The sequence below is a fragment of the Helobdella robusta genome (genome assembly GCF_000326865.2).
Source record: "Helobdella robusta unplaced genomic scaffold HELROscaffold_41, whole genome shotgun sequence".
NCBI lineage: Eukaryota > Metazoa > Annelida > Clitellata > Rhynchobdellida > Glossiphoniidae > Helobdella > Helobdella robusta.
Genome location: NW_008704941.1, coordinates 1,122,003 through 1,137,376, shown reverse-complemented (window position 1 = coordinate 1,137,376; position 15,374 = coordinate 1,122,003). Strand labels below are relative to the sequence as shown.

The 15,374-nt window shown below is 33.2% G+C and overlaps 3 protein-coding genes across 3 annotated transcripts in view; 1 reads left to right on the top strand and 2 right to left on the bottom strand.

The window, feature by feature from the left end:
- Positions 1-1,539, bottom strand: part of HELRODRAFT_177196 (hypothetical protein) — a gene marked incomplete at both ends in the record, with an annotated part of 2,070 nt that extends 531 nt beyond the window's left edge. The window contains one exon of the mRNA XM_009025399.1: positions 981-1,539. Within this exon, the coding sequence (XP_009023647.1) occupies positions 981-1,539 (559 nt within the window). The remainder of the gene's footprint in view (positions 1-980) is intronic.
- A 3,166-nt stretch (positions 1,540-4,705) lies between these two features.
- On the top strand, positions 4,706-9,364 carry HELRODRAFT_185865 (hypothetical protein). Its single transcript, XM_009025398.1, has 12 exons — positions 4,706-4,831; positions 5,251-5,322; positions 5,459-5,608; positions 5,866-5,930; positions 6,334-6,390; positions 6,543-6,667; positions 7,174-7,271; positions 7,627-7,777; positions 7,925-8,124; positions 8,330-8,487; positions 8,622-8,775; positions 8,961-9,364. Exons 1-12 carry the CDS (start codon positions 4,793-4,795, stop codon positions 9,051-9,053), a joined length of 1,362 nt encoding a protein of 453 aa, XP_009023646.1. The 5' UTR covers positions 4,706-4,792; the 3' UTR covers positions 9,054-9,364.
- A 1,711-nt stretch (positions 9,365-11,075) lies between these two features.
- On the bottom strand, positions 11,076-15,316 carry HELRODRAFT_187296 (hypothetical protein). The gene is made up of 7 exons (XM_009025397.1): positions 14,681-15,316; positions 14,395-14,477; positions 13,941-14,028; positions 13,299-13,475; positions 13,049-13,229; positions 11,923-12,968; positions 11,076-11,438 (listed from the first exon to the last, which is right to left on the bottom strand). Exons 1-6 carry the CDS (start codon positions 14,946-14,948, stop codon positions 12,752-12,754), a joined length of 1,014 nt encoding a protein of 337 aa, XP_009023645.1. The 5' UTR covers positions 14,949-15,316; the 3' UTR covers positions 11,076-11,438; positions 11,923-12,751.
- Positions 15,317-15,374: the final 58 nt, after the last annotated feature.

Genomic DNA, 15,374 nt, shown 5'->3' with positions numbered 1-15,374 from the left:
ATACTCACTGCCATCATCGTCGTCGTCATCGTCAAGTTTGCTTATTGAAATATTTTGCGATTTGATTAAATGATATGGTGAGGTGTGTTGTAATTCACTTCTAGAGAGGATCTATTGTTTCTGATGTAGCTTTTTTTGGTGTTTTCATCTGTTTTGTTGTTGTTGTTGCTGACAATTTTATTAACGATGAGGTCATCAGTCTTGCTTTTGTCATCGTCATCTTCAAAATTATCACCTCCACACTCATATCATTTTGTCGTTTTTCGCAGAGCAAGAATATCCACTTCAATCATTCATTCAACCGTTGTTACCATTTGCACTGAACTTAAATTGGAAAGATTGATTATGACGATAATGACATCGGTGATGACAAGATAATGATGATAAGATGATAATAATTATTATTATAATAATAATAATTATAATAATAATTATTATAATAATTATAATAATAATACATGATAACGGTTTGATAGTACTCACCGATACAATAAAAAAATATGAATAAAGTTCCGTTATTAACGAAAAAAATAACTACAACGAACGCAATAACAAAACCAGAAAAGCACAAAAGAGTAACAATTAAAATGGCTAAATCATTAGAATTAACAAACGGGCAAAAAATGATTAACCGTAAAAATAATAAAAAAAAAACTACATCGTCATCAACCTTATTAAGGTTATATTATTATCGTTACAAGATAACAGTGCATAAAACACTTATACACAATTATAGGGATACAAACGGTATATCGCAAAGCATCGGTAAAATATCGATATTAACACCGATATACCGGCGATATATAGCCGGTATATCGATAGCCAAACTCTCAAAAACGTTAACGATAAAATAATATCGATATAGGTTTACCGATACTCTATAACATTGAGCCATTTGTATCGAATTATCGATATTTTCAAATAATGGTATTGTTAAGAGGAATGTTGCATCCCTAGAAACAATACGTCTAGTTGCCTACCTTGGCCACTGCTTGCTTCCTTCATCGTTGTCCATCCTTTCATTGTTGAGTCGTCCTTATTATTATTATTATAATTATTATTATTATATTGTTTATTATTTCTATTATTAATATTATTGTTATTTCTATTCTCGTTTGTAATATTATCCTTATTAATATTGTTGTTGTTTGTTTTGTTGTTGGCAACGTTATTGGTGTTGTTGTTGTTGTTGTTGTTGATAAAGTTATTGGTGTTGCTGTTGTTGTTGACAAAGTTATTGGTGTTGCTGTTGACAAATTTGTTGTTAATGACGTCAGCACCCTTGCTTCCGTCATATTTTCCATCCTCATTATCGCCTTCATACTCGTCATAGGCGTAGTACACGGAAGCAGTGGTAGTAGTAGTAGTAGCAGCGGTGGTGACGGTGGTTGCTTCAGTAGCAGTAGTATTAGCCGTTGTTGCGATGTTTGTAGTAGAAGCAGGTGCGACGAGTCCTATTTTTGTAACTTCAGTAAAAATTACAGATTTCTTCTTGTTAGGAGCATACAATTTCATCACCAACCTGCCTCGTTTTTCCATGATGTTGATTTAATATTTATTATTCATCTGACCGGTTAGTTGTTAGTTTGTTTGGGGTTTCCAGTTTGATTTTTGTAGCTTAATGCATTTTATTTGGCTATTTTTTAATATGGCTAAGATGGCTATTCATTTTAAATTATTAAATCCATTTTTATTTAGTTATTTCAATTTATTTATTCACTCCTTCAATTTATTTTATAATACTTTAAAATCAAGCTAGGAGAGATAGAACATTTACCTTGTAGTGGTTCTTACATAGATGTTAGTCTACTGGACCACTTTAAACTTTGTTATTATTATTATTATTATTATTATATTTTAGATTGTTAGTAAAGCTCCATTTGCTTCTTCAACGTATTTTAGTTAGCCAGGAAAATATTGTTTACCTGGTTTTATCTTAAAATATACTTTTAAATAGAAAATAATTTAATCACAAAAACCATAAATATTTAAAAAAAAGTCCTTTTGTATTTTTTACCATCGCTCACGTATTTATTTTTGTTATTTCAGCTTTATCGAAGTTACCTTTGAAAGATTAGTGATCTTTTATCACCGTCATCATTCCATTTTAAAATATGCATCCATTAAGACGATGATGTTGTTGTTGACGAGTTAGTCGTGGTTTTTGCTGTTGTTTTGTTGTTGTGGTTGTTTTGTTGTGGTTGTTGTTATGGTTTTTGTTGTTGTTGCTGCTGCTGTTTTTGTTATATGGTTGTTGTTAGTGTTATTGTTGTTAGATTATTGTTGTCGTAATTGTTGTTTTTTGTTGTTGTTATTGTTGTTTGTGTTAATATCATTATTACTGCTGCTGTTGTTGTTATATGCGGTCCTATGTAATTAATGTAATCAAATAATCTTCTTTAATGTCGCTTGATAAATAAATGCTAAAGAACTAACTTCGTGCAATTTTACCTGAGACCGACTGACTGAAGTATGGGCATATTGTATTGTATATATATATATATATCTGTCTGTGTGTGTGTTGTAGTATTAGTATATAATATATATATATATATATATATATATATATATATATATGTATTATGATATATATGACTGCGTGCAAACATATACGCCTGTATTTGTATATAGAGGTGTTTCGAAGTATAATCTGGCGACAGGACTGACGACAATTACTATTGAAAATTCTTCACGTCTACATAATAAAACCTGCCCCCGAAACCTCCAAATTGCCTGAATGCTCTACTTTTTGTTGTTGTTAAGAATGTTGAGGTCATTTGCATGCCTTGACCGTTTAATATTTTATGCAGCATAAAATTTATTTTAGTATTAAACTCTGAACTTTAAACTTTGAACCATTGGTCGATCTGATATTACATTTTTTTGTATGTACAGGGTACACTGATTGTTCAATTGGCCTTGCCAGGCTCTAACATCTCGTAAAATTTAATATTTTTTTCTTATTCGTCATTTGGAGAAAAAAACAATGTATAAAATCATCAAAAAGCAAATTTAAAATTCGAATAAAAATAAAAAATAACTGAGAAAAATATAACATGGGCTATGGAAATACGTAATATACATAACATAACGTAACGTGACATAACAGGGTTTAAAGTGGTTCAGTAGATTAGAGTCTGTGTGAGAACCACTGCAAGATAAGTGTCCTAATACCCTAACTTTCCGAGCTTGATCTTGAAACTGTTGATTGGTTCCGTGGAGACCGTCTCATCACTCAGGTCATTCCAGGTGTTTACCACTCTACCTAACAGCTGAAGAATCTTTGCTTGATGGCACCTTCTGTTTTTTAGGAAAGCTTGTATTGGTAATCCTATTCTCATTCAATTTGTTAAACGGTGTTTCTCCTTTCTGGTAATCAATTTGTATGCCTGTAGTAGATCTTCTCTGCATCTTCTTGTTTCCATTGTTGTCAATTCGCGTTCTTTCAATGTATCTTTGTATTTAAGATTTTTAAGTCCTCTGATCATCTTTGTTGCTCTCCACTCAACTGTACTTTTAGTAAATCTACTGTAAATCAGTGATCAAATGAGTGATTATTAGTTGAAATTTTAAAACAAACAAAAAATGTTAACCATCATTTGAAATCTATTCAGTCAAAAAAAATTAAACACAGGAACAACAAGTCGACAATGAATGGATGGACAGACACATGAAAAGGTTTAAAGATTTCTTCAATATTCCACATTTAAACCACAGACTTACGTTAGGAGATAGCTCGCACTCTATATTTCTCAAAAGCGATTTTTTTTTTATTTTAAACGATTTAATTTATTCTATTAACCTTTAAACGTTTATGACTAACATAGTGCTTAAACTAAACAAAAACAAACTGCATTAAAAAACGAATTACACAGAAATAATTTGCCAATATAGTTTTTGATTAATTTTGTTTAACAATAGAAATAAATCATTCCAGCTTATGGCTAACCACATGCATCCAACATGGGGTACGTACATGTTCGCAGTTTGGTGAGAGTGTTTAAATGCTCATAACATGAAGCCGGTAATCCGAGTCCGATGCCTATATTTCATTTTCACTTCTAATCCATCTCAGGGACAACATAAACACCGACACATCACACATCACACACACACACACACACATGTGTGTGTTTAATTGCTTGTGTTTGTTTATTTATAAACGTTAGTTACTTTGTTTTTTAACAAATGTTAGTTATGAGCACTCCTCCAACAGAATTGAAGATTTATTTGACTTTAAAATAAAAAATAGAAGAACATATGGTTGTATGTATGTTGGGGTCACAATGTAAGTGTAAGGGTTCTCATCTTTTCATGTCACAAGACTCACGGGCCACACAACGACAATTATCCTTAACAACAAATATTTTCATATATATTTCCAGCGTTCTTTATGTTACTGGTGAAAATCATTCTCACATAAAGACATGATTCTCACATTCATATTCATTTGAAACTTAATCTATCTGTTCCGTTATAAATCTTATAAGCAGTCATTCATTTCTTCTCATCTTTGTAACACATCCCAGATACAAAATGGTTTTTGTCTATAGAAATTTTCAAATGATTATCTACGTTTTTTCGCTGTTTGGTTCAACCTTCATCTATGATATTACGTTTGAATGATGCTGCGAGTTTGTTCACGTCACGCTCATTTTAATTTCACTAATTTAAACTTCATTTTACTTTTAACTATTCATTGCCCATTCCTAATTGTAGACCGGAACAAATGTTACTGTGTGTATGGAGATTGATGTCGTCTTGGTTTTGCAATTAAAGACATTAAATTAGCATGAAATCAGTTGCGAGGCGTTTTGCTTCCGCTCTCAAGGTTTCAATTACTTTTTTTTTTCTCAATATTTCATTATTTTCCTGTAAAATTATTAAGACCTGTTCGTGCCCTTGAGCCAGTTTAGTTCAGTGTCATCTTTCATAGCTAGACTCTTTTTTAAACTTAGAGAGGTTCTTGATCTAAATCACAGTCAATTTGGATTTGATTTTTTAAATTTTATTTTATTTATAATTGTTTTGTTTAAGTTTTACACTAAATTATGTTTTGATTATTGGAAAAGTATATTGATTAAAAATTAGGAATGTTTATTTTGTTTCATCATTTGATTTTGAGTTTGATCTGATTATTAGTAGGTTTTCATTTTGTTCTCCCCTGAGCACAATTAACTGTTTTGTCAAGGACCTATTTATTATTGTCACTAATCAATTATCTAGCACATTTTTACATTTTTTCACCAGAGCAAGTATTCAAGTCAGGCAGCTTTAAAATCTGCACCAACAAAGCCAAGTTTGGCCCCGCAAGATGTCAAGGCATGTTCCATAATTATTATCTTCCTGATTCATTTTAAAATATAACAATTGTTGTTCTATTGTTACTTTTGCTTGAATTTATTTTTTCAAAATATTGATGAAAGTTTTTTTAATTTTATTTTAAATGGTTCGCCAGATTTCTCATCTCCCTAATGGTGTCGTTGTGGCCTCAGTTGAGAACCTGTCCCCGGTAACAAGAGTGGCCGTTTTGTACAATGCAGGATGCAGATACGAAGATTATGATAACCAAGGTGTAACTAACTACCTCAGGATGCTTGCAACTCAGGTTGAACTGAATCTGTTTTTCTTTTATTTATATTCTCTTGCTTAGTGCATTTTAAATTTCATTTCATTTCATCAAATTAATATAGAACAAATTCTATATTAATTTGTTTTTTTTTTTGAAGAATTATTTTGAATCAATCCTGACAATGCTTAAAAATAAATTTATGATGCAAACAAATTTATGTAATAATGTTTTATATATTTCTTAAAAGAATATTACTATTATATCTTTTGGTAAAATTTTCAATTTTCAAACAGAGTACCAAGAAAGCAACTGGATTTGGGATTTCGAGGACCATTCAACAAATTGGTGGAAATATAACGTGAGTTCATTTTGATCACAAGTGATAATTTTGGTGATAATGGTGACATTTGAATCTTATCACTTCAATACCATCATTTGATACAATATCACCTTATCATTTCAATACCAACATTTATTGCATAGTTGTATTTCAATATCATCATTGTTTTATACTTAATTTTTTTTTAATCATAATTTGATATGCTATCACCATATCAATCAATTCGGTGTCATCTTTTTATACACTATCATGATAATCACACTGTTTTAATGTCATCATTTGATGCAGTATCTCATCATGCTATTTTTATTATAATTTGAAATTAATACATTACCATCAGATTATTTCATTATCATCTCATACATCAACTGATACACCATATCGTCGTATCATTTCAGTATCATCTCATTCTTATTTCCAGATGTACGACGAACAGAGAACAGGTGATATATTCAGTCGAAGCACTTCGTAGTCACTTGTTAGCTCTCCATTCATATTTGGTTTTTTTTGCTTTTTTTCTAACATTTTTAATAATAATAATGATGCATGTATAAATGAATTACTGTTGAATGAATGAACAAGTAAACAATTGAGTAAGTGGATGAATAATTAATGAATGAATGCACATAGAGAGGAAGCACTGACAAATTTGGACTATGTAGCCAATGCAACTGCCTTGAAACCTTGGGAGATCAGTGACATCAAGCCACATCTGATTTTGGAGAGAGATCATTTCGAACAATGCCTCGATGCAAGTCGGTCTTCGTGATGGAGATGATGATGATGATGACGGTGGTTATCTGGAATGGTGATGATGATGGTGATGATAACTATGATGATGGTGATGATGAAAGCTATGATATGATGATAGTTGTGATATGTTGATGATGGTAAAAATGCCTGTTAATGATTATGCCCCAGATGACAAACAGGATGATTTAAAGTAACCAAATTTTATGTTGTTCAAACTCAATAAAAATGAATAATACTTACAAATAATGATCTTGATATGATCATAGTGAATACTGTTAGTGAATGTTTGGTTTCTCATTGAAAACATCAGTACACTGAAGACCAAAAATTTACCTAAGCTATGTAATATGAAAAGTTATCACAGGATTTTCAGATGTGTCTGATTTTAAGCATTAAAACACATTATACATAGATTTTGAATTAATTTTTTATTCACATTTTTTATCAACAATTTTATCTGCATGTTTTTTTACAGTGTAATGATATCAATATCTTTATTTTTTGGCAGAACTGATAGAGCATTTACACAGAGCAGCTTACAGGGACACCTTAGGACAGTCTCTATACATCAGCAGAGACAAAATTGGAAGCATCACTGAATGCCAAGTTCCTACTTATTCTTATCATTTTTTTACCTGTTAACATTTCCGTATATTTCATGGTAAATTTTCTTTTCTTTTCATAGCATAATCACTAACTGCATAATCTATCTAGTTTCAGTTAATTTTTTTCTTACATTTAATGCCTAAGTTACAACAGTATAATTATTTAAATATTCATTAATTTTTTCATGTTTAACTATCCATTTATAATACCGTACATTCATTCATCCATCTATCACATCTATCCTAGCCACATTTAACTATCCAACCAATCATCAACAAAGCCATTCTTTCATCTGAAATCATCCAATGAACCTACATACATACTAATTACTTCATCCATGTAACACTCATAACAGTTACAAGAATTTGTCAGCTCTCACTATGTCTCGCATAATGCAGCTGTTGTTGGCATTGGATTGGATCACGAGCAGCTTCTTCACTATGCCAAAAATTTCCACTTTGTTCAAGGCAAGCCTCCAACACCTCAGAAGGCTGTTTATCATAGAGGTTGGTTAGTTGGTGGTGGTGGCATTTTTAATTTGGGAAGAAGAGTGCTGGAGTTGAAAATATGGTGGTAATTATCTGTTTAACAGTGTTTTGAGTTGTAGAAATTGGATATAAACTGATGGTATTTATTCAAAATCTAATTAAAAGGCGAGATCAGAGAAGACATCAAAACGAAATATTCATACGTTGCCTGTGTGACAGAGGGGCTGGGTTTCGCCAGTCCTGACATGTTGCCCCTTTCACTTCTCCAACACTGCATCGGGATTGGTCCGTCTGTCAAGTATTCGTCCAACCAGGTTTCAAAGCTCTACAAAGCTGCATCTGCTGCTGCTACTGGACCGTTTGCTGTTAGCTCACTTTTTACTGCTGTTATTATTATTATTATTATTTTTATTAATCAGAACATAACTGCTCACATTGGTTTGCTTTTGCTTAATGAACTAAATTTACTCATTTAACTTACCAGCCTTTGTCCAATTTGAATTAAATAAAATATGCTTACACTTATTGGGAGCCATGCACAACATTTCATTGCATACCTACCACCTTTAGGTTAGTTGTATCAACACTAACTACTCAGACTCTGGTTTGTTTGGATTGAATTTGGTTTCAGAAGCAAAGGATTCTAGGAAGATTTTGAAGGCTCTTTTCTCTGTCATGAATCAGGCTGCTAAGGGAAAGATTACAGATGCAGAAGTTCAAAAAGCCAAGTCAGTAGTAATTCAGTAATTCTGTGCCGGTGCCAATCAGAATTCTGTCTTATCATGCTGCTGTCAACAATTTTTCACATATTTTTTCTGTTTGATGTGTCACTTCGACAAATTCATTATATCATTTTCATCAGAAACCACCTGAAGGCCACGTTGCATCAGTACAATGAGAATTCAACAGAAGCTTTGGAGTGGCTGGGCATTGAAGTGCTGCTCAGTGGTCAGTACCTCACGCAGAAGCAACTGGACAGTGCCATCGATAAGATATCTCTTGATGATGTTGTCAAGGTTTGTTAGTGCTCAAAATCATCAATTTTTTCTTGTCTTGACGTCATTAAAATAATTTCATTTATTTGAATGTAACAATTTCAAATGGTTGCTGTTTGATGATTTTCACGTGTAATTTTTTATTCTACATTTCTAAAGCTTTCTGCTTGAATAATCATGTCTATGTACATACTAATAAATTGCAGGTTGCCAAGAAAGTGATCACCGGCAAGCCATGCGTTGCTGCAGTTGGCAACCTCTCACACACTCCCTACCTAGATGAACTTTTCACGCAATAAATAAATTGTTACGAGGACTCAATATTAAGGCATGTGACGCCAGAATTTCTTAGCCATTAAATTTTCAACGTCTTCGTTTTCAGTGACACTCGAATGTATTTGTTGAAATGTAACGTAGAGCATGCTGACAGATTGGGATGATGAAATGGCAAGTTTGATGCTCATTAGCGATTCTTTTGTAGGTAGGTGATTAATACAATTGTTAATAAGAAGGATTGTTAACTAAAATAGAAATTTTAAATTTTACCATTTGTTGCTTAAATGAGTTGATATCACGAGATGTTTGTTAAATAAAATATTTATCCAAATAATTTTCTTATTTATATTATAAAAAAACACAATAAATAGTTTAGGTGAGATTGAGTCTTGGCAAAAAATGAGTAAATTTTGATCTCATAGGCTAAAAATGCACACTGCGTGCATTGAACGGAGATCGGTACTTTTTCTCCTGATGATTACATTAAGAATTATATTGATTTTGGTGGGCTACGTATGTCTATTTAGTTTGAACAATTATCGAAATATCAGTAATCTTTTTATTATTAAGAATTTATTTATTTGGTGCTAATTAGAAAATATTCTCAAAAGCACTTTCAAACTAGAAATTAAACTGAAACTGACTAAGTTAATAACGAATAAACCATTGCCATTTTGATAGAAGTGATCAATCCTGAATTAAACACAAAACTGTCGATTTGATGAAAAGAGAAAAGTCTCCAATTCTTTTTTAAACGAAGAAAAAGAAAGTTCTGAACTTCTCAACGACATCTAGAGACTGTTCCAAATACTGGGACCAGCAACAGCAAAATCACGCCTTCCAGTCTGCAAATTAGTCTCAGGTTTAGTTTGACTAGCAGGTTCATGCTGTTCGATCTTAAGCCGATATCCAGTACAACTGTCTTGCGAATCAACTTGTTTGATTAATACTCAGGTGCCAAACCATGCAATGAACGAAATACTAGTACACCAGTTTTGTAGATTATACTTTTATTGATTTTTAACCGGTGATGTTCATTCAAAAGCGGCCAATATCAAATCCCTTATTCATCTCTACAATTCTTAAACGAGTTGTAGTGACAAGCCTGCAAAACGATTTAACAAGCAACAATCTAATGCGGTTCATCAATCTGGCTACACGCTATTTCACTCAAGCAAGACTGCATCACTGCATGTTCTGTCAAGTTTGCATGATCTGTCAAGTTTATGTGTTGCAATGGATGACGGAAGGAAATCTTACAAAGCGTAAGCACAAATTAACGAAACTTGTGAGAAAACAGATGAATAAATCCAAATACTTTTTAAGAATGTGTGTTGGTATAACATCCAAAAAACATGCGATTGCAATTGTTCTTAACTTTTGAAATGTGGGGACAGGCCATTTTTATTCTCATCAAGCATTCAAAAAGCAATCATTCGCATCATTTGACCTATTCATAAATTTATTTTTAGTTACCCAGTAGAATGTATTTATCTATTGGTAACAAAGCGAAACTGAAAGTGTTTATGAATTTATTGAAACAACTGTAAATCAATAGTAACACACTCGGCAATCAAGATGTTCGAAACCATTAAGGCATCGCATGCACTGCTTCAAATTTTAGATTGTAACGATAACAACATGAATAGAAATGAGTGAGCACCGGACTGATGAAAGCATTTACTGTAACTTTTTGTAATTAGCATCTGAAGCATATCCACCCAAATTCATCAAGTCACAATCAGCTTCTTGGAGAAATGTTTCACACAGTAAAATATACTTGATACGTGCTTTATACATTGGAATTTTAAAAACATAACACCATTTATACTTATTTAATTTGTATGTTTTCAAAGAGCTAATCCAAACAGTAATTAAAAAAGTTGAGATGGACAGTATACGAGGAAATATTTTATAATTATGCGAGTTGGATGGAAGTTCAATATTATGTCATACTTTTCTATGTGAGTAACTTAATATTATATATAGTTTGTTTCTGGACGATAACATTCACATGACAGAAAATATAACATACGTTCTAAGCAAATAAAAAGACGAAATCACAAAACAGTGTAATCAAAAATATAGTAACAACAACATGACTAAATTATAGACTGTTAATAACATAAAAACATAACTGAATTATAGACTGTTAATATAGTACATCACATGAAACATTATCGAAATCAAAATTTATTCTGATTTAATAACGATTTAGTTTACTTTAATATCAATTCATAAAACTATCCACTTACATACATATACATGCGCGCACAATTGGTGCATTAGGCCGAAAATAAAAAAAAACTTATAAGGTACTCTATTAAAGCACATAATGTATGTATGGATGATGATAGATCAATCTAACAAACTCTTACCCTTCCCAGTCGCAGTCTGATTTCCATCACCAATCACATTAAAGAAAATAAAATTCTCATCACTGTTGGAAATGTTTGCTGTTTAGCAATGATTCATCTGGGAACCGTTTAAAAAATCGATCTAGCACTAATCTAACCGATGGAAATCAATGAAAGGATCGTTCTGGGAATAACTTTATTGATCCTGAATCATTTAAAGGATCCATCCAGAAGTAAAGTAAATTTAACCATTAGGAACCTTTGCTAAGATTAACACAGGAATCAATTAATGATTGAAAAGGATGAAATCACAAGCTTTTAGGGATTCTCGTCATATTTTACGTCAAGATTTACGTCATACGCTACACCACAAGCCTTGCCATCTGCAAATCATCAGAGACCAAAAATGATCCCAGATGCTAATTTGTTCAATGCTATCCTAATGAGATAGCGTTCAACCACCACTCAACCTCAAAATGGGACGTTGGTATGTACATTGGGCAGTAGTTAGTTGATTGACATCGTACTGGATCACTGGATGCTAAATACACTGAATAAAAAACCCACAGGAAAACAAACGGAGCACATATTCTACCAAACCTTGACAAGACACGTAGCGTCCATGCACAAGAAATTAACCAACATGCTCCTATAAACTTTTAAACATCTTAAAATCTGGGAGGCAATGGTGTAATGATAAAGAGCATGCAGTGATCGGGTTCAATCGCAAAGACATCCCAGCCTACCGCATGCAATGTGTGTGTGATGCGTTGTTGCTTCACGTGCATCTACCTATACCTACATGCGCTGTGTGTTCGTTGCTGGTGCCTCTGAAAAATATTGAAGAAAGAATTGTAATGGATAAATAAAATAAATAAATAAATCTATACAAGGTCATAAACCAAAAACGTGAAGAAAGCACCAAAGTAAATCAATGCTTACCAGATGAACTCAAACAATGGTGAATCAAAATTAAGAAAATGTGAAAAATATCTTTGGAAGACGGCAAATCTTAAAACGATTGGAAAAATACATTGTGACTACAATTACGACGACATCACTGACAACAAAGGCGACGACATCACTGATGATAATGATAATGCAGGGAAGAACTGATTAAACCGGTAATTAGTTGGAAAAAATCAACAATAATATTTACAAAGAACGGTTAATAAAAAAGAAAACTATTTTCTTAAGGTATATTCTACGCGAAAATAACAAAAAATATAATAAATAAGATCAATTGGCCAAAAAAACATCAATCAACAAACATACCGAACAAATAAGTATGAATTAAGTGATCAATCGATCGATCAATCAATCGATCAATCAATCAATCAACTAACTAATCAGTCAAAAACCAATCAAACAATTCTGCCAGGCATAGGCTTATTTAACAATCCGCAGATGATATTCTTAGCGGTGAACATGCACATGTCGGACCTAGTCTCGACAGTGGCGCTCCCAATATGAGGAGAGATAACGATGTTTGGGAGAGTGAGAAGTGGATGAAAAGGAGGAAGGGGCTCTGGTATTGTGACGTCAAGACCTGCACCCCAGATAACCTTGTTCTTCAAGGCCCTGTTGTATAAATAGTGATTATGAATGAGGTTGTGTTGAACTGAGAGATACAAAAAATGACGAAGACTAAACCAACTGACCAGTACAAATCGTTTTGCTGCACCACACCTCCCCTGCTGATGTTCACGAATATGGAAGTCTTCTTCATTTTGGAGAATGCATCTCTGTTGAAGATCTCCCGGGTGGTGTTGTTCAGCGAACATGCACAAATGACAAAATCCGACAACTCCAGAAGTTCATCAAATGAGACGTATTCTGCCACTTCGTTGTCGACTGTTTTCTTCTTTTTGATATCGTCTTCGATGTCATCGTCATCGTATATGCTATCACTTCCCTGTCTAGTAGAGTATAGGATTCGTGATACACCTAATGGCCACAAGCAGGCAGCTACAGCCTGGCCGATCCTTCCGTAGCCAACAATTCCCACTGTACTGTTCTGCAGGCCCCGACCCAACATCCATTCTGGCTTCCATGTCTGCCACTCTCCAGCCTTGATGGCATTGAAACCTTGGTGTGTGCGTGCGTGTGTATTTGTTTGTGTGTGTGAGAAATAGTGAGTGTGTGTTTGTGGTGTGTGTAAATAAATTTTGACAAAGTTTGTATAGGAGAAAACCCTGTTCTCCTGTTTTTAAGAAATGTTTCAAAATTTTGAAATCTTATGTGAAGTTGCATACGCCATATTTTTACCCACCACTTTTGTCATTATTCATCTTTTCACGCACGCACGCACACACGTAAACACACACACAAACACACACACGCAAACACACGCACAAACACACACATACACAAACACACACACGCAAACACATACGCACGCACACACACATAAACACACGCACAAACACACGCACACAAACGAACACACACACATACACACACACACACACACACACACATATATATATATATATATATATATAAATATATATATATACAATACAATACATGTACAAAAACAGGCAGATTAACCTTCAACAATCCTCCTAGACACGGCCAGCAACAACGCCATGGTCAGTTCTGTGGTGGCTGGCGTCAATATATCTGGCGTGAAACCAACCTGGCAATAATTCATTGGATGGAAGAATGATGTTAACGACGATCGGAATGATGATAGTGTATGGTGACTAAAATGACTAACGATAAATTATAACATCAGTAAAATAGCAGTAAGTAAACAATAAAAATAATAATAAAATACTGTAGCGATAAAGTAACAACAATAATAAACTACTTACAAAAAAATTACAATTGGACCAGTAACAACAACAATCATACATTACAGCAACAACGACAATCATACATAACAACAACAATAACAGCAACAACAATGAACTAACTAGCTGATAACAATAAGATAAAAAATCATGATAAATAAACAACATCTACATTACCAGAAACGTGCAAACACCCCACTCAGACATACTTTTATGTTTTTCTTGCGACAGATGTCAAGGCTTATATGTTCGTATCCAACGGACATTGTAGACACCACACTCAACTTCGGACCTTGGACATTAACGTAATTTTTTAGACTTGTTAGTAACAAATCTGTTACTAAATCAATTAAATTTGTTATGAAATAATAGATCAATAAATAATGTAATGAATAATGACACATAATATAATAAATTATAGATAATATATAAAAAATAATAGATAAATACAATTTTTATTGAATTATAAATCAGCAGAAAATTACCACTTCTAACCTGCTGCTTCTATAACTTCTTCATCAATTTTTTCTGTGAGCAAACAGAAGAGAGCATCAACTCCCTTCACCTGTTCAAGTAGAACATCTCTAGGTATGACCTCTTCACTGTCCCACTGTTTGACCTTTACCCCCGCTTTGATTAGGTGGTTGATACCAGACGAAGGTACTTTCCTCGTTATGTAGACCATGCTGTTTGAAAGGTTGATGAGAGGGGAGTCTGGAGATGATGAAGTTGGTGATGACGACGACGACGATAGAGATGACATTGGACTTCTTGTCGATCTGCAGAAAAGTTTTCTGCAGAAAACAGTTGTGAGGAATTGCGATGCAGAAGGTAACTGCCTCACGAACCGCCGGGATACAAACCTTACAAAATGAAAAATTTCAATTTTTTAAATTTCAAAATTGTGGGTGTGTGGAAGGTGCAAGAGGTGACAATGTCAAGAGGAGTCAACTTTCACAAAAGAATCAACCTTTATTTTCTATCAACAAAATTTGTGACAGCGAAAATTGAAAGCACACCCATTTGAAACCTGCACTAACAAAACCATCACTAACTTCATATTTAACAGAGGGCAAATATTTTCAAAGTATTAAACGATCTTTGAGCGGTAGACCACGTCTCCATTCTCATCAGTTGAATGTTTATTATACATTTTGTTTTGGCTTTTCATCACAAATCTAATAAACTT